This window comes from Erythrolamprus reginae, unplaced genomic scaffold, assembly GCF_031021105.1.
Source record: "Erythrolamprus reginae isolate rEryReg1 unplaced genomic scaffold, rEryReg1.hap1 H_17, whole genome shotgun sequence".
Taxonomy (NCBI): domain Eukaryota; kingdom Metazoa; phylum Chordata; class Lepidosauria; order Squamata; family Dipsadidae; genus Erythrolamprus; species Erythrolamprus reginae.
The window spans coordinates 23,076-47,037 of record NW_027248470.1 but is presented as its reverse complement, the minus strand read 5'-3'; the positions used below and the strand labels follow the sequence as shown (position 1 = coordinate 47,037).

General features: G+C 43.6%; 1 protein-coding gene across 1 annotated transcript in view; it reads left to right on the top strand.

The window, feature by feature from the left end:
• The window catches only part of LOC139155361 (phosphatidylinositol-3,5-bisphosphate 3-phosphatase MTMR14-like), an 81,480-nt gene extending 71,322 nt beyond the window's left edge, over positions 1-10,158 (top strand). The window contains exons 16-17 of the mRNA XM_070730494.1: positions 268-400; positions 9,978-10,158. Coding sequence (XP_070586595.1) covers positions 268-400; positions 9,978-10,158 — 314 coding nt within the window. The remainder of the gene's footprint in view (positions 1-267; positions 401-9,977) is intronic.
• Positions 10,159-23,962: the final 13,804 nt, after the last annotated feature.

Sequence of the window (23,962 nt, the reverse complement as noted above, 5' to 3'; positions counted from 1 at the left end):
TGGCACGAGATTTCACTTGCTGCGCATGTGCAGAAGCCACACCTCATATGGGGACATGTCAGGGGCATGCAGCTGCGCACGCATCCCGGATTTTCCTACCGGGATGGAGCATCTGAGCTGCTGCTCTCCATCCACTGATGAGGAGAGTCCAACGTGGGTAATTCTCCAGTCTCATTGGAGGGACTGAGTTTTAATTTAAATATTATGCAGGGTATGGGCGTCATCATATCAGCTCACTGCTACTCTGGATGCTTTTGTGTGTTACAGAGCAGAGGGACCGGGGCAGCACCACCAGCCTGAGCAGTGACTTTTCCCTTATGATGGAGAACTCACCTGGAGCTGCAGGGAGCTTCACCTACGACGCTGTGGAGTTGATGCTAACAGGACCTCAAGCTTCTTGGTCAGCACCTACATGCAAACTTTCTACTGTGGGAAACCTGCATGCTACATTGTTTGGTCGACGGGACCCTAAGGAGACCAACTCTGTGGGACCTCACCGGTCGCTGGGATTCGTGTGTCAGAAGGCGGTCTTGGAGATAGTCAGGTCCTATGCCATGTAGGGCTTTATAGGTCATAACCAACACTTTGAATTGTGTCCGGAAACAGATTGGTAGCCAATGCAGTCCGCAGAGTGATGGTGAGATGTGGGCATTTTTTGGAAGGCCCAAGACTGCTCGCACAGCTGCATTTTGGACGAGCTGAAGTTTCCAGACACTCCTGATCCAGGGAATTTTGTGAGTTGAAGTTCACAAGTCTTAAAGTTTGCCAAGTTTGAAGGTCTCTGGTCTACCGTATTTTTCTAAGCATAAGAAACAACTTTTCTTCCCCGCTCCAAATGTAGCTTTTGGGGGACTTTCCCCCCCCCAGCCCTAATGAGGTTCTAATAGTCTTCTGGCTCTTACAGGCTTTTTCTTTGCTACTCTGTCAGAAGAAGGTTTTTTCCAGCCCTAAATCTTTGTGGGCTTTTTTTTTGATTGCTACTCGGTTCGAATAAGGTTTGTTAAAGCTCTAACCCGGGGATAAAATAAAGTGCTGAAGCTGACCAGACTAAGGACACTAGCCAGATGAATCCCTAGTAGGCAGATTTCTTTCACTTTTTTCCTCGCCAAAATCTAGGGTATGTCTTATACACCAGTGGGTCTTATACTCTGAAAAATACGGTAATCGATCATTCAGTGCTCCGGGGCACCCTTCGGTTTTCCCCAAGGAGGCTCCTGTTTCATTTGATCCCGAATCTTCCTTCAAGGCTTGGAGGACCTTTGGGGCTAAAAATGGTTCTCCTGACACACACGCACACACACAATTCCCTCCTTCCACGTTCATTTGATAGTCTTGCAATCAGGTCCGTTGCATGTCCAGATGTCCAGGCAGAGACTCCTCACTGTCCTTGGAGGATGGATGCCAGTGAAGGTAGTCACTGCTGAGCTTGAGGTTCTCACAGCCGTGGTGAAACAGCTTCCCAATAGTTCTGTGCAGAAATAACATAGAAACATAGAAGTCTGACGGCAGAAAAAGACCTCATGGTCCATCTAGTCTGCCCTTATACTATTTTCTGTATTTTATCTTAGGATGGATATATGTTTATCCCAGGTATGTTTAAATTCAGTTAGTGTGGACTTACCAACCACGTCTGCTGGAAGTTTGTTCCAAGGATCTACTACTCTTTCGGTAAAATAATATTTTCTCATGTTGCTTTTGATCTTTCCCCCAACTAACTTCAGATTGTGTCCCCTTGTTCTTGTGTTCACTTTCCTATTAAAAACATTTCCCTCCTGGACCTTATTTAACCCTTTGACATATTTAAATGTTTCGATCATGTCCCCCCTTTTCCTTCTGTCCTCCAGACTATACAGATTGAGTTCATTAAGTCTTTCCTGATACGTTTCATGCTTAAGACCTTCCACCATTCTTGTAGCCCGTCTTTGGACCCGTTCAATTTTGTCAATATCTTTTTGTAAGTGAGGTCTCCAGAACTGAACCCAGTATTCCAAATGTGGTCTCACCAGCGCTCTATATAAGGGATCACAATCTCCCTCTTCCTGCTTGTTATACCTCTAGCTATGCAGCCAAGCATCCTACTTGCTTTCCCTACCGCCTGACTGCACTGTTCACCCATTTTGAGACTGTCAGAAATCCCAACCCTAAATCCTTTTCTTCTGAAGTTTTTGCTAGCACAGAACTGCCAATACAATACTCAGACTTCTCATAACTTCTTCAATCTGCAAACATTTGCCCAGGCAAAATATATACAGCACAACTGTACAATGTTGTGTAGTATACCTAGCTGAAGTAGGTATTTTGCCACTTCCGTTTGGGGGGTTCTGTTCTTTGGCTTGAGTTTTGGAGACCTTTAAGAGAAGCCTGCTGGTCCTCTCCCATGTGATAGCAGGAGGCTGGGGATTCCAGAATTTTGCTGCAGGCTTTCCCTGTTCCGTTTAATTTTTCTTTCTTCTCCCCGAGCATGTGCGCTAATGATATTTTACCGTGCAATTATTCTGAGCTAAATCTGGGCCACGCTGAGGAGCCAGCGGAAGTCCTCAGGGTAACCGTAAATTCTCAGCTTGGTGTTGTCACACTTTGCCTCTTGAAGCGCATGAAGTATGTGTCTGTGGGGGAGAAATGTAAATCTGTTCCTGGCAGGGGCATTCTAGAAAGGGCTGCCCTTGTTATCAGTCTGTCCTGTGCCCTATAGCAGTGTTTCCCAACCTTGGCAACTTGAAGATATTTGGACTTCAACTCCCAGAATTCCACAGCCAGCGAATGCTGGCTGTGGAATTCTGGGAGTTGAAGTCCCAATATCTTCAAGTTGCCAAGGTTGGGAAACACTGTCCTATAGATCAGTGATGGCGAACCAATGGCATAGGTGTCACAGGTGGCACGTGGAGCCATATCTGCTGGCACACAAGCTGTTGCCCTAGCTCAGCTCCAATATAGAAACATAGAAGACTGACGACAGAAAAAAGACCTCATGATCCATCTAGTCTGCCCTTATACTATTTATTTATTTAATTTATTTATTTATTCATTTATTGGATTTGTATGCCGCCCCTCTCCACAGACTCAGGGCGGCTAACAACAATAACAATTAGTCAACCAATTCTATTGCATATAAAATTCTACATCACTTTCTAAACAAAAACAATCTAAGCTTTAAACTAAGAAAAAAACCCTTGTGGTTAACATTACCAAGATATATAAAGTATAACAAGTAAGGTCAACATGAGGAATCTCTGTAGGTAAATTGACTCATTTGAATACTCGCATGCACCAGAGGTGACTTTGATTGACATGCATCAAAGCCTGCTCACTGTCCAAATGGCAGAAGTCTTTGTATCACTTTGTGCCCAGGTAGAGCAGTCCTGGTGCTGCCTATGATCATACATACATTTTTTTCTCTTTCTTCTCTTTTTCTCTGGGTCATATAACATATGTAATTTATTTATTTACTTTGTCATGTTTGGATAGTGTATAGTGTATATTGGAAGTGGTGACCCTATGAGAGCTATAGATCCAACAAAATTGGATTTTATATTTTAATTTTTATATTTTTTTCATTTTAATATACATTCAAAGTGACAATGAAGTTATTCTATGTTTCCCCCACCCCAAATCCTCATGAGTATATCCAATCCAAGGGATGTGTATTTCCTGTATTTTTATCTTAGGATGGATATATGTTTATCCCAGGCATGTTTAAATTCAGTTACTGTGGATTTACCAACCACGTCTTCTGGAAGTTTGTTCCAAGGATCTACTACTCTTTCAGTAAAATAATATTTTCTCATGTTGCTTTTGATCTTTCCCCCAACTAACTGTGCATATCGGCCAGTTGATTTTCAGCTCACACGGATAATTAGGGAGGGCCTCCGGGGGAGTGGGGGAGGGCATTGTTGCCCGCTCCAGGGAAGCTTCTAGAGCCTGGGGAGGGCAAAAAACGGGCCTACCAGGCTCACCAAAAGTTGAGAAACGGGCCATTTGGCACCCCTGGGGAAAAAAGGTTCCCCATCACTGCTATAGATCCATGAGTGTGATCCATGGGGTAGCACGAAGAACGATATCAGAGGGCACGCGAGGCATTGCTCTATGTCAGCTCCAGCATGCAAGCGTGTGCTAGCCAGCTAGTTTTCGGCCTTGGGGAAGGCCCTTTCACCCTCTAGAGCAGGGGTGGGCAATTAATTTTGCCATGGGGCCGCATGAGAAATTGGGATGGTTTTTAGAGGGCCAAATTAATATAATTAACTCAGTTCTACTCAATACTGTAAAGACCCAGACCCTGGCCTGACCTAAACACCCAGACCCACTCTACAGACCCCTAATTAATAATAATAATAATTTAATAATAATTTATTAGATTTGTATGGTGCCCCTCTCCAAAGACTAATTGTTTGCTTTACGGCAACACGGTGAACCATAGTCACTGCACTGGAGTGTTTGCGTGGTTTCTGTGTTCGGCCGCTCTCAGTAGGAGGTCGGGGTCCGCTCCATGATTTATCAGGAAAGCAGGAACCGGAGGAGTCCCGGCAGATGTGATGAGCTTTTTCATCCTCACATTGGAGCGGACTCTGACCTTCATGGACCGGTCACAAATAGCGGGCGGTCCGGTCACAGACAGTGGGTGGGCCAGATGCGGCCAACGGGCCGCCCCTTGCCCAGGTTTGCTCCAGAGGCTTCCTGAAGCCCCGGACTGCAAAAAACGGCCAAAATGAAAGTTTGAAAAAAAAGGACTTCCGGTTTGTCTCGTTGTGCAGTTTTTCACACTCCAGGCCTTCAGGAAGCTTCCCTGAAGGCTCCAGATGGCAAATAACCAGTGCAACAGGCAAACCGGAAGTCCATTTTTCTGAACTTCCGGTTTGGCCGTTTTTTCACCGTAGCAGGCTTCATTGAGGCCTGTTCGCATGCCTGAGGATGGGGACAGATTGTGCACATGTGCAGGTGCAGCGTGGGGGGGTGCACAGACGCAGGGGGAGGAGAGAAGGGGTTTGGGCACACCCGCTCATGCTGGCACACAAACACACACACACATACACTCTTGGCACGTGAACCAAAAAAGCTATAGATGCTATATGCACATAGAAATAAGATTTGATGATGAAAACTGAACCAACAGGAACCAGCAAGCAAACCATTCTAAGCTGAACGTGGTGGTTCTGTGGTAGACTGAGCAAAAGAATGATCATTTTGTAACCAGAAGAGCAAATCATTTTACCAAAGTATATAGTGAGACCAGCTTGTTTAAAGTGGCTTGTCTAAAATTCAGCAGGCACTGACAGGTTTTGGAGAACCGATAACGGAAATTTTGAGTAGTTGGGAGAACCGGCAAATACCACCTCTGGCTGGCTCCAGAGTGGGGGAGAGAATGGGGATTTTGCAATATTTTTCCCTCAGGAGTGGGAAGGGAATGGCGATTTTGCAGTATCCTTCCCCTCATACGCCCACCAAGCCATGTCCACAGAACCGGTAGGGTAGGGAAGAATTTTGAATTTCACCCCATGGATTAGGGATTATCATGAGGTAAACCTAAGGTTTAAAATTGATAAAAATCATCATCATCATCATCATATTATTATTATTATTATTATTATTATTATTATTATTATTATTATTATTAATTGGATTTGTATGCCGCCCCTCTCCGCAGACTCGGGGCGGCTAACAACAATGATAAAAAACAATATGTAACCATCCAATTTAATAAAACAACTAAAAACCCTTATTATAATTTGTCAACCGAAAGGACATTTTTGAATAGAGCTATTTTTATTTTGTATGTTTCCCCCTTTAAAATAAAAGCGCTGGAATCAAATTCTTAAAACGAAAGTAGAACAAGGGTTGAGGTTTTTTGGGGTTTTTTTGAGGGTGGAAACTGAGGTAAAGGTCACAGGCCTCAGTTCAAAATGAAGGCGTCACTGAATATGAAAGCGGTCACAAAATGAAGTTGTCAATGAAGCTGTCCAAGCATCTTCTACTCTTTCAATAAAATAATATTTTCTCACATTAGAAGTAATGTGAGAAAATATTATTTTACTGAAAGAGTAGTAGATGCTTGGAACAAACGTCCAGCAGACCGAGGTTGGTAAACCCACAGTAACTGAATTTAAACGTGCCTGGAGTAAACATATATCCATCCTAAGATAAAATACAGGAAATAAGGGCAGACTAGATGGACCATGGGGTCTTTTTCTGCCGTCAATCTTCTATGCTTCTATGTCACTTCACAATGGTTTCAGTACTTGCGCTGCCCGTCTCACATTGCATGTGGTCATGAAATTAAGGAGGGGTGGGGAAAATGTCTTAAAGTTGGGCTGCGAAGAGGTGGGAAGAAAAGGAAATGGCCTGTATGCAAGTAGACCCATTTTTAAAAGGTCTTTCTCCCTCGGCCTCCCTTCTAACCAGAACTCGGATGGCTGCACAAATCGGAGATGGGCCCTGTTCAGTTTGGAACAGGCTTTTTCCTTTTAATTGCTTGTCATCTCTGGCGGCTTGCTTGAGTGCCGCTAGCTGAGCACTTCATTAAATCTCAGCCTGGTACCCGCCACACTCACAAGGAAGATGGGTGTGGGGAAGAGGGAAAGAGCTGGCGGTGGGTGCTGTTGTCATGTGTTAGAGAAAGAATGGCTGAGGGTTTTCCAAGGAAATCCCGGGGATTGAGGAGAGTCCTTATTCACATACACAGCCATGGGTAGTAAAGAAGCCAGACTTCTAATAATTGCTTAGCAAGCATCCGGGAATTGAGGGGTGGGTGGGTGGGGAGTGGAGGAAAAAGGAAGGCAAACCAATGTGGATCTTGGTAGGGAGGCTTTGGCAGGTTGAGAACCCTTGAGCACCCAAACCTGGTTAGGACAGTTCTTCCTTGATTGCAAGTCTAGTTGGATTGTTGATCCTGAAACGGAGAAGTTGTTTTAGTGATTAGAATCTCTGGAAGGAAGTTGACCCTGTGGAATGGATAGAGCCCGTTTCCAGGTTGGTCTAAGACAGGGCTGTCAAACTCCCGACTGGTGGACTTTTAAAACCCACCCTTTGCATTAAACAGTCATTCTATAATGTTTCTCAGCTGGAACTACATGTGATATCCTACCAGTTTCTTTAATAGAGTACAGTAGTACTGTAGAAGGATTTTATGAATTTTTAATGGATTTAAAATTTTCAGTGGATTTAAGCCCCCTTTGAAAACCCGTGAAGTAGCAAATCCGCAAAAGATGAACCGCAAAGTAGTGAGGGATTACTGTAATTCTAAACTCTGGAGGAATAACACCTTAACTTTATAAGTTAAACCTGCCTCATGCACCCCAGCGACTGGTTATGTCCCACAGAGTCGACCTTCTCCATGTCTCGTCGGCCTAGGGGAAGAGCCTTCTCTGTGGCGGCCCCAGCTCCCTGGAACGAACTTCCTCCGGAGATACATATCGCTCCCTCCCTCCTGTTCTTTCGTAAAGCCCTGAAGACCTACCTCTGCTGGGGGGCATGGGGACATGGCAGACCAGATTGTCTCTGGCCGATGTTGTGAATGTTGTCAATGATTAAATTGAATGAATGGGAATGACTGCATATGGGGTTTTTATAATTTTATAAATATAATTTTTTTAATAAACATTAGATTTCTTTGTATATATTGTTTTTCATTATGTTGTAATGAGTCGCTTTTATTATTATTATTATTATTATTATTATTATTATTATTATTATTATTTATTCGATTTGTATGCCGCCCCTCTCCGAAGACTCGGGGTGCTTTGAGAAGGGCAGCATAAAAAACAAACAAACAAGCAAATAAATAAATATTTATAAAATGTGTAAGGCTTGCCTAGGAACTCCACTGGTGTAAAGGAAGAGTCAGATCCACCTGAGTAAAATAAGACATCTGAGTAAAGATTAGACATCAAAGAGTAGAATGCTTGGCTGAATAGCTAGAGGTATAACAAGCAGAAAGAGGGAGATTGTGACCCCGCTGTATAGAGTGCTGGTGAGACCACATTTGGAATACTGTGTTCAGTTCTGGAGACCTCACCTACAAAAAGATAATAACAAAATTGAACGGGTCCAAAGACGGGCTACAAAAAAAAAGGTCTTAAGCATAAAATTTATCAGGAAAGACTTAATGAACTCAATCTGTATAGTCTGGAGGACAGAAGGGAAAGGGGGGACATGATCGAAACATTTAAATATGTTAAAAGGCTCAAGTAAGGTTCAGGAGGGAAGTGTTTTTAATAGGAAAGTGAACACAAGAACAAGGGGACACAATCTGAAGTTAGTTGTGGGAAAGATCAGAAGCAGCGTGAGAAAATATTATTTTACTGACAGAGTAATAGATGCTTGGAACAAACTTCCAGCAGACGAGATTGGTAAATCCACAGTAACTGAATTTAAACATGCCTGGGATAAACATATATCCATCCTAAGATAAAATACAGAAAATAGTATAAGGGCAGACTAGATGGACCATGGAAGTGATGTGCCGGTGCCTGGGGGCTGTTGGGGCTTGGATGGGTGTCAACAAACTCAACCTCAACCCAGACAAGACGGAGTGGCTGTGGGTCTTGCCTCCCAAGGACAATTCCATCTGTCCATCCATTACCCTGGGGGGAGAATCATTGACCCCCTCAGAGAGGGTCTGCAACTTGGGCGTCCTCCTTGATCCACAGCTCACATTAGAGAAACATCTTTCAGCTGTGGCGAGGGGGGCGTTCACCCAGGTTCGCCTGGTGCACCAGTTGCAACCCTATTTGGACCGGGAGTCACTGCTCACAGTCACTCATGCCCTCATCACCTCGAGGCTCGACTACTGTAACGCTCTCTACATGGGGCTACCTTTGAAAAGTGTTCGGAAACTTCAGATCGTGCAGAATGCAGCTGCGAGAGCAATCATGGGTTTTCCCAAATATGCCCATGTTACACCAACACTCCGCTGTCTGCATTGGTTGCCAATCAGTTTCCGGTCACAATTCAAAGTGTTGGTTATGACCTATAAAGTCCTTCATGGCACCGGACCAGATTATCTCCGGGACCGCCTTCTGCTGCACGAATCCCAGCGACCAGTTAGGTCCCACAGAGTTGGCCTTCTCCGGGTCCCGTCAACTAAACAATGCCGCTTGGCGGGACCCAGGGGAAGAGCCTGCTCTGTGGCGGCCCCGGCCCTCTGGAACCAACTCCCCCCAGAGATTAGAATTGCCCCCACCCTCCTTGCCTTTCGTAAGCTCCTTAAAACCCACCTCTGCCGCCAGGCATGGGGGAACTGAGATATTCTTTCCCCCTAGGCTTTTACAATTTTATGCATGGTATGTCTGTATGTATGTTTGGTTTTTTTATATTAATGGGTTTTTAATCATTTTTAGTATTGGATTATTTTGTATACTGTTTTATTATTGTTGTTAGCCGCCCCGAGTCTCCGGAGAGAGGCGGCATACAAATCCAATAAATCAAATCAAATCAAACCATGAGGTCTTTTTCTGATGTCAATCTTCTAACTTTCTATCCTGCTTCCCAATCACCCTCTTAGGTACTTAAATCTACAGACAATTTCAGGGAAACCAAGTCTAAATTTTTAATTGTTTTATATTTATGGCTTTTTAAAAAAAAAGATAAGACTCCCAGAGTCATTTAATGATTGGATGGGCAGCATACAAATACAATCATTAATATTTAAATATGTTAAAGCGTTAAATAAGGTTCAGGAGGGAAGTGTTTTTAATAGGAAAATGAACACAAGAACCTCACAATCTGAGGTTAGTTGGGGGAAAGATCAGAAGCAACGTGAGAAAATATTATTTTACTGAAAGAGTAGTAGATGCTTTGATCAAACTTCCAGCAGACGTGGTTGGTAAATCCACAGTCACTGAATTTAAACATGCCTGGGATAAACATAGATCCACCCTACGATAAAATACAGGAAATAGTATAAGGGCAGACTAGATGGACCATGAGGTCGTTTTCTGCTGTCAATCTATCTATGTTTCTAAATAAACAACGTTGTCCCTTCACAGGAGGAAAAACTGTGCCTCGTCCCCTCAGGCTGTCCTGTGGAATCGGACGCAGCAACCGGAAGACAGGCTTCCCATCCAGGGCACGCTTGACGCGAGATCCTCCAGCTCCTCTTCTTCCAATCATTCGGAGAACTTCACGAGACTGGGCAGCAGTCCGCTCGAAGTCCCTAAGGCCAGGTGAGAGGCCGTTCTTTGCTCTCAGTTGTCGGTTAAGGGAGAGGACGGAGCTCGGGCGTTGCTAGCAAGCACAGGTTCGCAGGGCTCCTCCTGGGAAATCCCTGATCCCTATTGGGGGAGAAATAAATCTCTGTGTTTGTGGAAGGGGTCTGGTCAAGTGGACGCATGCAAACCGTTTGCAGGGAGTCTTCTGGAAGCGTCTCGGATAACTTTCTAGAAAAAAGCACCATGAGCTGGGTTTTTTTTTTTCTTTTGCCTCCTGCAGTAGGAAAGTATAATTACAGTAGCAATTTAGTGCTTTTCAGCTACACCTGGCTTCTGCCACCTGAGAGGCTTGTTTTTGCTGCCATAAATAGGGACTTGGCTGACACAGGGAAAGTGGAGATAAGGCTCTAAATTTTACACGTTGGCAGCCGGAGTCTGGAGGTTTGGAGAGTGTCGCCATATCGGAGGAACAAAGAGTCGTAATGAACTGAATCTGGGACAGATAGAAGGTTCAGCTCGGCTCTTTTCCGGTTCTGATGATTTCATGTCTGCAATTTATAGGCTTGTGTCCACAGCTTTCTGGTTGATATATATATGTGTGTGTGTGTCTGTGTGTGTTTTCGTAGATTTTCACGGGTACAGGTATGACGGTCTTGGTATATTCGGGTTTCTTCCCATGTAGGATTTAGCAATTTCTGGCAACGTTTCGATGAGGTCCCACTCATCATCTTCAGGCTGGTGTTTCTGTCCTTGTTCTAGGGCGAACACAGCGAGACCTGAGCTGCCTTCCTTCTATAAATACTGGTGGCTGGGTGTGGTTTGATGGCTCACCACCCTGCACAGATCAATTCCGTAGCCAAGACCCTCATTTCCAGAACCAAATGCCTAGCCGACAAAGACCACCTGGAAACTGAATTACACAGTCTCACAAATGTATTAATTTCCAATGGATTCCAAAGAGAGGCAACCACCAACTTAATCCAAAAAGAGACACCCCCCAAGAACGAAGACACAGAACAGGACAATGGCATCGCCCTCCTCCCTTACATCAAAGGCACTACAGACAAAATCAGCAAAATTTTCCGCAAACACAACATCAAGACAGCCTTTGGTACAGATAAAAAAATAGCCAACATCCTAAGAAACGCCAAAGACAATATCCAGCTAGAAAACCAGGGAGTTTATCAAATACCATGTAAAATCTGCCCAGCCACATATATTGGACAAACTAACAGGAGAGTAAATGCACGTGTTGCAGAACATAAGAATGCATTAAGAAAAAAAGAAAAAACCTCCTCCCTTTTCCAACACTTCAAAACTACAGGACATGAAATTGATTTTGACAGTACTAAATTAATTTCCAAAACAGAACACTACAGCAAAAGAATAATCATGGAAGTCATTGAGATAGAAAAACATCCTCAAAATATGAACAAGCGGGATGATACCTCCCGCCTACCAGACATCTGGAAACCAGCCCTCATTAACAAATGTATCCCAGCCATAGAAACTGAAACCAGACTCAGAACACACATTGCAAACAACCAAGTAGCCTGCAAGCTCCAACTACTCAGGATATCACCCCTAATCCACAATCATTAACTAATCAGCATACCTCAGCTACATCAACGACCCCAGATGTTACCCCACTGACTCACCAGGAAGTTTCTACACAGCAGGCAATTGCTGAGCCATCAAACCACACCCAGCCACCAGTATTTATAGAGGGAAGGCAGCTCAGGTCTCGCTGTGTTCGCCCTAGAACAAGGACAGAAGCACCAGCCTGAAGATGAAGAGTGGGACCTCGTCGAAACGTCGCCAGAAATTTCTGAATCCTACACGGGAAGAAACCCGAATATACCAAGACCGTCATATATATATATATTTAGGATGCAAAGTTTCATATCCAGATTTCAAGGGACATGTTTATGGAGCACCAGTATTTATTTATTTATTTGTTGAATTTATATGCCGCCCCTCTCCGAGGACTCGGAGCAGCTTACAACATATAAAAAACAATATAGACATCCTAATCCAATTAATTTAAAAACGAATTAACCTAAAACCCCTGTCACATTAAAGATCAATCACCCCATTCATACAACAAACATACATTACATTCGTCGGCCAGGGGACTAGAGTTCAATGGCCCCATGCCTGGTGACATAGATGAGTCTTCAGGCTCTTACGGAAAGCAAAGACGGTGGGGGCAGTGCGAATCTCTGGGAGAAGCTGATTCCAGAGGACCGGGGCCCCCACAGAGAAGGCTGTCCCCCTAGGCCCTGCCAAATGACATTGTCTGGTTGATGGGACCTGGAGAAGGCCGACTCTGTGGGACCTGACCTGTCACTGGGACTCATGCAGCAGGAAGCGGTCCTGCAGGTAATCTGGCCCGACGCCATGTAGGGCTTTATAGGTCATAACCAACACTTTGAATTGCACCTGAAACCAATCGGCAACCAATGCAGTCCCCAGAGTGCTGGAGAAACTTGGGCATACTTGGGAAGATCCATGACTGTGTTTTGCAGGATTTGCAGTTTCCAAACACTTTTCAAAGGTGGCCTCACGTGGCTCCATGTAGTAGACAGATACTCGCCCTTCACTATGAAACTATGTGATCGGGCTTGATAAATTGACAGTTAAAGCTTGAAAATTAATGAGTAGTTACAATCAGGCTTTGTTAAGGAGTGTGCAGAACTCTTTGAGTTATCAAGGATGTGCACACAGGAAAAGGTGGGATTTCAGCAGATATCCAGGAGATATGAGTATTATTCAGTCATACAAGACAGATACATTAAAGTGTATAAAATAGTGTTTACTTTAGGAATAGCACAGTCAACACAATAATAATATTACAAGCTTGTCTTTGTCTTACATATCAGACATACATTTCAGCTTACAAATACATCAAACTACCACAGAGCTTACTACATCAGTCTCAATGAATCACCGGAGAAAGAGAATTATGCTTTCCGGCTCCCTCTTGTGGCAATTTGCAACACTACCTCTTAAAGCTATAGTACTTCAATACAAACAAATATTCATTGTTAGCTTGTTTATATATTGCAAACCCAACTGTTTTGTACATAGTACTAACAAGCTTGATACATTGACACTTAAAGCTTGAAAATGTGTATAGAATGTGTAACTCCTTAGCATCAGAGTGTGTTAATATAAGGCAACTGGCAGTTGGAGGAGAGTTCTATTCAGGTGAGGAGAGGGAGTAGAACATCTAACTCCCTAGCATCAGTGTGTGTTAATATAATACTGTATAAGAAATACTGATGATCTGATGGTCATTTTGAAAAATCATTTTTTAACAAGCACCTAGAAGCCAAGGGGAACATACGTGCCCAGTTTCAAATTTATAGGCTTTACAGTTCTGGAGATTTTGTGATGAGTGGTATTTGGCTTATATATAGATAAATTTGTTGTGGTTAGCTCTGGCCCAGCTCTTGCCCCAAAGACTGTGGATGTGGGGGAGACATCCACATGCTGCAGGCCTGTTTTGCCCCCGGTGGAATCTGCTGATGAAGGCTCCTCTGACCAAGAAGACATGAGTGACAGGGAGGAGAGTGGGGCAGACAGCTCAGAAGGAGATCAATTATCTAGCTCCTCCTTGGATTCGGAACAAGAGTTAATGATACAGCCACGCATGCGGAGAGCGATGCATAGGCAACAACAACTGAGAGATTATTATCAAAGAAAATGAGGCCACCTGTGGTTGGGTGGGGCTGTGGTAGTTAGTGAGGCTGCTATAAATAGCAGCCTGTGGGTTTGGCCATTGTGGAGGATTATCTGATCGTTGTGTTTCGTGACTGCTTCACTGACTTTGACCTTTTGTGTGCTGATTTTTCCCCGCTTTGAAACTAAACCAGAGCAAAGTGTGTTTCACTTTGTGAAAGAAGAAGGACTGTGAATTGCCTCACAGCTGCAAGCTAAGTATCACAGAACTGATAAGGGACTTGTACAAATTACCAGTTTGTTTGGAGATGAGTGCTCTTGGCTATACCAAAAGAGGGCTTGGTTTAAGTGAATTTTCCTTATTAAGAACATTGTTTTGAATTTTCAAATGTGTGTGTGTCTGAAATTTGTACCTGTGAATTTTTGGGAGGAGTCTACCAGAGAGCCCGACAGAACATAGATTAATGTAAACACAGGCGTCTTAAGGAGCCCATAGAAAGGTAGTGTGCATGTATATGAGGTCCTTCTTAGAACCCTAAGAAGGATGCACTTAGTAGATTTATGTAACTGGGAGAGGACACATACAAGTGGAAATGATTCACTAGAATTGCAATTTAAAAGCTGGTGGGAAGGGAAAGAACGCGCCAACCATCTAGAAGGATGCAGTTCAGCAGCACAAGCCTAGTTTGACTATAATACAGGTAAAATTGAAATTCAAATTTGATGAGGATTTTGCCTTTTTGGCCAGGTAAAGTCTTCTGCTGTAATTCTTGTTAGTACCAGGCTTCAACCTATCAAAGATGTATTTAAAATACTGGAGCGGAGTTCAGTTTTGTCAAGGGGGAAGCCAAAATTACACAGTATTTGTTGTACTTGTGATAGACCTTGATCACAGGCAAAAATGACAACGTTGCAAGCCAGAATGAAAACATGCTCGGGTTGTTTTCATCTGAAAAGAAAGATTTTTGGGGGAGATCCTAAGCAGGATTTTCTTCTTGAAACTAGTTCTCTGTCTAGGGGTCTATTGAACTACAGTAATGTATCCCAGACTCCCCTCTCCCTTAAATTTAGATATGCGTTTATCTGGTTTGGATTCAAATGTTATGTCCTGTTTTATGTGTCACAGTTTGGTACTTTTTTACTTGACTTGTTTATTACCCAGAAACCTGGTGGTAATATTTGGTGTAATAAATAAACATTGAGTGCTCTCAGAACCTTTATATATATATATATATAAAATTCTTGTGCTGTCCAAAAGGAAAAACTAAGCCTGGATGCTTGTATTCTGTTTAATGGATGGAGTGATGGGGGAGTCCACTTGAGAAAAAAAGTATGTTTCTAAAGTATAAATAAAATGTTTCTCCACCTTGGCCATTTGAAGATGTGCGGACTTCCAACTCTCAGAATTCTGAGAGATTGGGGAATTTTGGGAGTTGAAGTCAGTTGTGATTCTAGACTCACAAAGAGAGTATGGCTGAATAAGAAGCTGACAGAACATACAAAGATCCTGGTTTATAGAGCCTGTGTCCTGGGCATTTCACCAACACTCCGCGGCCTGCACTGGCTGCTGATCAGTTTCCGGTCACAATTCAAAGTGTTGGTTATGACCTATAAAGCCCTACATGGCATCGGACCAGAATATCTCCGAGACCGCCTCCTGCCGCACGAATCTCAGCGGCCGATTAGGTCCCACAGAGTGGGCCTTCTCTGGGTCCCGTCGACCAAACAATATCGGCTGGCAGGACCCAGGGGAACCTTCTCTGTGGCGGCCCCGGCCCTCTGGAATCAACTCCCTCCAGAGACTCGAATAGCCCCCACCCTCCTCGCCCTCCGTAAAATGCTCAAGACCCACTTTTGTTGCCAGGCGTGGGGATAATTATCATTTTTCCCCTTTTTATTATATTTTTGGCCTTATTGCATGATAGATTAGGTTGAATGTGTGTGACTGCATAGCTAGGGGTTTTATTATGTTATTAATGTCTTTTAAATGGATCTAAGTTTATTATTGTTAGATTTGTAATGTATTGTATTATTGCTATGCTGTGAGCCGCCCCGAGTCTTCGGAGAGGGGCGGCATACAAATCTAATAAACTATAACTAGACTATAACTATATATTGCAACGAATCTTTATGCATGGCAGGAAAGTTGAATATCTTCCATATGTGTTATCTCCAAAATATCCCTGGCATCACCTGGCATGACAAAGTTGCAAATAGCACAGTCTTGGAATGTACTGGAATTTCTAGCATGTACACACTATTGAAACAGCGACGTGTTCGCTGGCTTGGGCATGTTGTGAGAATGGATGATGGGCGGATTCAGGAATGGACATTAACATCTGGGAAACCTTGATCTCTGATTGTTCAGCTTGGAGGCTAAAGATGTATGTATATATGTATTGGATTTCTATGCCACCCTTCTCGAGGCGACTCAGGGTGGCATACAACATTGAATATAACAATATATACAAAATCTAATGACTATAAAATATGAACATTTACTAAAACATTTAAAAAGACGCTATGTACACTCACACACATTCATCCAATGCAATCATATCTCGTTTCGGCCGGAGACAGTCTCATCACTCATGGCCCCCATGCCCCATGTAGCATAGCCTTCTCCATTTCGAGGAGCAGGCCGGCCGAGGCAAAGAGGCAGTCCTGGAACCAATGAAATCCAGGGGGCTGGGCAATGGACAGAGCCTCAGTGGCACAATGTTTAGAGTGCAGTACTGCAGGCTACTTCTGCTGATTACCAGCAGTTTGGCAGATCAAATCTCACCACCGGCTCAAGGTTGACTCAGCCTTCCATCCTTCCGAGGTGGGTAAAATGAGGACCCAAATTTTGGGGGGAATAGGCTGATTCTGTAAACTTCTTAAAGCACTGTGAAGCGATATATGGCATCGGACCAGAATATCTCCGGTCCACCTTCTGCCACACAAATCCCAGCGACCGATTAGGTCCCACAGAGTTGGCCTTCTCCGGGTCCCGTCGACTAAACAATGTCGTTTGGTGGCCTTCTCTGTGGCGGCCCCGACTCTCTGGAACCAGCTCCCCCCGGAGATTAGAACTGCCCTCACCCTCCTTGCCTTTCGTAAACTCCTTAAAACCCACCTTTGCCGCCAGGCATGTGGGAATTGAGATATCTCCCCTGGGCCTATACAATTTATGTATGGTTTGTTTGTATGTATGTCTGCTTAATAATGGGTTTTTTTAAATGTTTTTGAATTATTGGATTTGTCATGAATTGTTTTATTGTGTTGTGAGCCGCCCCGAGTCTACGCAGAGGGGCGGCATACAAATCTAATAAATAAATACATAAAATATAAGTCTAAATGCTATTTCTATTGCTATCTGCCCGCCGTGTGGAAGGGATTGCCACTCTTGGAATGGCCTTTTCAGCCACACTAAACACTGTTCTAGGAACTTTTTCCAGAGCACGATACCATAGTCTTTCAAGATATCTCCGGGACTGCCTTCTGCCGCATGAATCCCAGCGACCAGTTAGGTCCCACAGAGTTGGCCTTTTCCGGGTCCCGTCAACTAAACAATGCCATTTGGCGGCCCCCAGGGGAAGAGCCTTCTCTGTGGCGGCCCCGACCCTTTGGAACCAACTCCCCCCGGTTATCAGAGTTGCCCCCACCCTCCTAGCCTTTCTTAAGCTCCTTAAAACCCACCTGTGTCGTCAGGCATGGGGGAATTGATACTTTCCCTCCCCCTAGGCTTATAAAATTTATGCGTGGTATGCTAGTATGTATGATCGGTTTTTAAATTGGGGTTTTAAATTACCTTAAACTTAAATATTAGATTTGTTTAGAGTCTGCGGAGAGGGGCGGCATACAAATCTGATTAATAAATAAATAAATAATAAAGACGGAAGGTTGCCAATGATGACGCCAATAGTGATGAAATCAGTTGTGAAAAAGGAGGGAGGAAAAAAAAACCCTGGCTGGATTTGATCCCATCTCCCACCAGAAGAAGTCTCCTCTGTTCCATGGGCAGAGTGGCAGACTAGGCATGGCTGTCTGCTTCTGAAGGCTGGAGTGATGTTTAATTGAAGCCAAAGAAACATATTGGCAATTAAGCTGGCAGGCATATGCATTCCAGCACTCCAATTGCCCGAAGCCGTGAATGAGTGAAATTAAAAGTACTGCCCTGTTGGGAGTTGTCTGGTTTCCTACAGTAATTGCAGAAAGACTGCTGGGCCGTTCCTGTTCAACTGCGGTGAAAAGAAATACTGTAAAAAAAATAAAACATGCCATAATATTTACAGACCAGAATTGTTTGTTAGTTCTGCTTTCTTTTGATATCACTGTTTTTATACCTTTAAAGCTGGTTTTTTTTCCTTGTTATGATATGCTTTTCCGATAACTTTAAAATGAATAATGATAGGAAAAACGTTTTGTTTTATATTAAGAAATACAGTGGTACCTCGAGATACGAGTTTAATTCGTTCCTGACCTGGGCTCTTAAGTCGAGCAGCTCTTATCTCGAACGACTTTTCCCCATAGGAATTAATGTAAATAATTTTAATTGGTTCCAGCCCTCAAAAAACTCACAAAGTTAGTCTAAATTATGCAGAAAGACAAGTTTTTAATGAAGAAATGTACATGTACATATAAATGAATAATGAAGTTTCTTTCACTTAACTTGTAAACTTTCTTAAACTTTTAAATTTACATATGTTCAACTTCTCTGCCACCCAATCCTGTAGGACAGAGGTCCCCAACCCTTTTTGCACCAGGGACCGGCTTTAAGCGATCAAGAGAGGAATGGGATAAATGAATGGACGGAGGGTGGGAAGGAAGGAAGGAAAGAGGGAAGGGACAGGAACAGAGGAAGGAAGCAAGGAAACTTATGAAAGGGGAGAGTAAGAGAGGAATGAGTGAAGGGAGGGAGGGAGGGAAGAAGGTGGGAAGGAGAAAGAAAAGAAGAAATAGAGGAAGGGAAGGTAAAAGAGAGAAAGAAAAAGAGCTAACTTCCGCGTTCAGCTTCAGGAGACAGCTGCGAAGCCGCGCGCGTGTTTTAAAAGGTTGCAGCCGGCCTGGGGGGCTCGGGGGGGGTGCTGGCAAGCCCCCCAGGCTGGCTGCAAGCACCCCCCGAGCCCCCCAGGCCGGCTGCAACCTTTTAAAACACGCGCGCCGCTTCGCAGCTGTCTCCTGAAGCCGAACGCGGAAGTTAGCGTTCGGCTTCAGGAGACAGCTCCTTGGCGCTTGTATCTCGAATTTGGGCTTGTAAGTAGAACAAAAATATCTCTCCCCTCCCAGCTCTTATCTCGAGTTGCTCTTAAGTAGAGCAGCTCTTATGTCGGGGTTCCACTGTATTAGGTAAGCGTGAAAATATAAATATGGTAATCCCCAAGTTTGAATAGCTTATTGTAAATTTATAAAACAAAATAAAGAAGGAAAGAGCAAATATCTCGCCAATTGTTATTTTATTTTATTTTTGTAATTCTAAAATTCCTTTTATTTTTCTTCTGTTATGTATTTTCTTTTCCTTTTTTCCCTCTTTCTTTGAACTTGTTTATATCTGGTTTTGATTTTAGGTTTTTGTATTGTGCATTTAAAAATGAAATATTTAAAAAATTTAATTTTTTTTTAAAAAATACAGTTAGTCCTCAACTTATCACTGTAATCGAGCCTGCCACTTACAGTTGTGTTTTGACAGTCATAAAGCAGGTTGCTCATGTGACTCGTCCGATTTTATGATCTTTTGGTGGCGTTTGTTTTAAACAAACCCATTGTAAATGCTGGTTTTGGGCAAAAATGTAATAATTCATGGTCATTTGACTACAACCATAAATGTGGACTGGTTGCCAAGAATTTGACATGCAATCATGTGATACAATCAGGTTGTCATAACTTCAGAAATAATTCATAAGTATCTTTTAGGGGGTGTTAGAATGTCATATCTTCAAATGGTCATTAATGACCAGTCGTAATTCTACCACCTGTAACAATTTGTCTGCTATCCTACCTTATCAATGTGGCCTATGGTATAAAAATAAAATGAGGCATACGTATCCACAAATACACAGGTACAGTGATCCCCCGATCATTGCGAGGGTTCCGTTCCAGGACCCCTCACAATGATCGGTTTTTCGCGAAGTAGCGCTGCGGAAGTAAAAACACCATCTGCGCATGCGCAGATGGTGTTTTTACTTCCGCAGCGCTAGCGAGGAGCCGAAGATTGGGGTTCCTGGGAAGGGGACTCAGCTGGGAAGCGGCGCTGGGGTTTCCCCACCGCCCACGCAAACTCCTCGCTGCCGCTCGCCCGCCCTTCGCCCGCCCACGCCGCTCGCTCGCACCGCTCGCTCGCGCCGCTTTCCAGCTGAGTCCTGAAGCCAATTCGCTTCAGGACTCAGCTGGGAAGCGGCGCGAGTGAACGGCGTGGGCGGGCGAAGGGCGGGCAAGCCGCGGGCGCGCGGGCAGGCGGCGGACAAGCTGTTTGCTCGCGCCGCTCGCTCGTTTCCCAGCTGAGTCCTGAAGCGAAGGGCGGGCGCGGCAGCAGCGAGGAGTTTGCGTGGGCGGTGGGGAAACTCCTCGCTGATGCCCGCCAGGAAGACCCAGGGAAGCCGCCCAGCAGCTGATCTGCCCGGCGCCATCTACGCATGCGTGGCCATAAAAAAAAAAGGGCGCGCATGCGTAGATGGTGTTTTGACTTCCGGGTTGAAAAATCGCGATTTAGCCCGTTCGCAATGATTGGGAGCGCAATACCCGGGGGATCACTGTAATTAATTTGGGTCTTGGTGGCATGTATAATTTTTGTACCGTAAGGAGCTGTCCATGGTATTTTCTCACCTACTGCATTGAGATGCTCTTGGTGGACTCATTTTGTTTTAAGTAAGCTCTAAAGTGATCTTGCACCTCGTGGCCAATATGGATTTGTGTGTGTGTGTTTTAAGTTTTATGTGTTGTTCGCAATGCTCTACAAATCAATTGACTCTAAAGCCAGCTTAAATTTTATACTAGTAATATTCTTCCACGAGCAAAGATGATGCTCAGGAGGGGGATTTGCAATCAGCAGAATTAATGCTGCTTAAGACTCACAAAAGTGGTTAGCAAATTGTTCATGCTGCATCTGGAAGCATTTTTTTCCCCAAAAATAAAGAAGAAGGGGGAAAAAATGAGCAAATCGCTGGCAGCTTTGTGGCAATTTTGAGAATACAGGTAGTATGATTAGTATGATTGTGGTGTGAGTGAATAGGGCTGTATGATTTTAAATTTGGGGTTTATAGATTGTTTTAAATATTGGACTTCTGAACTGGTTTTTGTATCTTTTTATATGTTGTGAGCTGCCCTGAGTCCTCGGAGAAGGGCAGCATATAAATAAATAATAATAAAAAGTCCTTGACCTACGACAGACAGTTTAATGAGTTTTGCCTTAGCTCCATTTTACAATCTTTTTTTGCCGCAGTTGTGGTTCAGTGACTCACTGCTATTGTTAAGTTAATAAAGCAGTCGTAAAGGGGATCTGGCTTCCCCACTGACTTTGCTTGCCAGACGATCACAAAAGGATGCCACAACTGGTCATAAATGTGAAGCGGTTGAATTTTGATCATGGGACCATTGGGGATGTTGCCACAGTCATAACTGTGAAAAATGGTCGTAAAGTCATTTTTTCCAGCACCGTTGTAACTTCAAGCAGGCCACTAAATGAACTGTTGTAAAACGAGGACTGTCTTGTACTGTTCCAGAAGTGTGGAATGGACTGTTGGGTGGAGTGCTGCTGTCTTCTGTAGAACTTCACAGTGTTGTACTTTATGCTTTTCTATATCCGTCTGTTCTTTAAATGAATTCATTCCAATCTGAAAGAAACCGCAACTGTAGCTGGAAAAAATTACAACTCTTGTCATTTCATAAGTCACTTTTTCCAGCACCGTTGTAACTTCAAACAGTCACTAAATGAACTGTTGTAAGACGAGGACTGTCTTGTACTGTTCCAGAAGTTTGGAATGGACTGTTGGGTGGAGTGCTGCTGTCTTCTGTAGAACTTCACAGTGTTGTACTTTATGCTTTTCTATATCTGTCTGTTCTTTAAATGAATTCATTCCAATCTGAAAGAAACCGCAACTTTAGCTGGAAAAAATTACAACTCTTGTCATTTCATAAGTCACTTTTTCCAGCACCGTTGTAACTTCAAACAGGCCACTAAATGAACTGTTGTAAGACGAGGACTGTCTTGTACTGTTCCAGAAGTTTGGAATGGACTGTTGGGTGGAGTGCTGCTGTCTTCTGTAGAACTTCACAGTGTTGTACTTTATGCTTTTCTATATCCGTCTGTTCTTTAAATGAATTCATTCCAATCTGAAAGAAACCGCAACTGTAGCTGGAAAAAATTACAACTCTTGTCATTTCATAAGTCACTTTTTCCAGCACCGTTGTAACTTCAAGCAGTCACTAAATGAATTGTAAACCGAGGACTATGTTAGTTCATTTTCGGGTTTTCCATTCTGGCTTTAAAATTATTTTCATCACCATTGTAACTGTGAATGGTGGCTAAGTGAAAACTTACCAGGAAAGACTTAATGAACTCAATCTGTATAGTCTGGAGGACAGAGGGGAAAGGGGGGACATGATCAAAACATTTAAATATGTTAAAGGGTTAAATAAGGTTCAGGAGGGAAGTGTTTTTCATAGGAAAGTGAACACAAGAACAAGGGGACACAATCTGAGGTTAGTTGGGGGAAAGATCAGAAGCAACATGAGAAAATATTATTTCACTGAAAGAGTAGTAGATGCTTGGAACAAACTTCCAGCAGACGTGGTTGGTAAATCCACAGTCACTGAATTTAAACATGCCTGGGATAAACATATGTCCACCCTAAGATAAAATGCAGGAAATAGTATAAGGGCAGACTAGATGGACCATGAGGTCTTTTTCTGCCATCAATCTTCTATGTTTCTTCCTGCCCATCTCAATCCCTGCTGTACCTGGAATTTTTAAGTTTCTGGCCACTGGTTGCAAATTCTTCTTCCTGTGTTTACCTGCAGCCATTCCGAAGATGCCCACTGTTTTGATATACAGTATCGCATTTCTACCTTGCTCAAGGATTCCCTCTGATTTTGTCTCTAGTTCAGCCTTATGAGTTAGGCTGGGCTGAGGGAGCGTGAGTGACTTATTATGGCACCCAGTTAAGATCTGCAAATCAATGTGCATTTGAATCTGGGTCTCTCTGAAGACAGCATTTTAAATCAAGCTACCTGTCAAGTTGGGTTCATCAGTTGGAACGTTGGCTCTGCCGCTAGACTGGCTAAAAGTTTAGAGCATCTCACAACTGCCATAACCTGGGGGCACGTCTGTTATATCTCTGAGATAAGTCAATGGTCACAGTTCAAAGTGTTGGTTATGACCTATAAAGCCCTTCATGGCATCGGACCAGAATATCTCCGGGACCGCCTTCTGCCGCACGAATCCCAGCGACCGGTTAGGTCCCACAGAGTCGGCCTTCTCCGGGTCCCATCGACTAAGCAATGTCGTTTGGCGGGACCCAGGGGAAGAGCCTTCTCTGTGGCGGGCCCCGACCCTCTGGAACCAGCTCCCCCCAGATATCAGAGTTTCCCCCACCCTCCTTGCCTTTCGCAAGCTCCTTAAAACCCACCTCTGTCGTCAGGCATGGGGAAATTGAAATTTTCCCTTCCCCCTAGGCTTATAGAATTTATATATGATATGCTTGTATGCATGAGTGGTTCTTTAAATTGGGGTTTTTTAGATTATTTTTAATATTAGATTTGTTTTACATTGTCTTTTCATTGTTGTTAGCCGCCCCGAGTCTTCGGAAAGGGGCGGCATACAAATCTAATAAATAAATAAATAAATAAATAAAAATCTTCTTTTGGGGGGTGCAAGACTCTTGCATCTGAGCCCATTGCAAGCTATTGCAACTATGCTCTAATTCAGGTAATACATGCTGTAACATGTCAGGGGTTTGCTTGAAAATTTCTACTGACTGCCCCAAGTGGTGTTTGATTGCAGGTTGTATTTTTAGGGTCTGTGCAAAGATCCGTCTGCCATAACAGTCCCTGTTAATAGAGTAATTATTAGCTCTCTGCTGTTTCTAGTTAAATATTTGCACATAGGGAGCCCTTAGCATGTCTGCTGATTGCCATACTGCTGCTTACATGGGCAGGCAGAT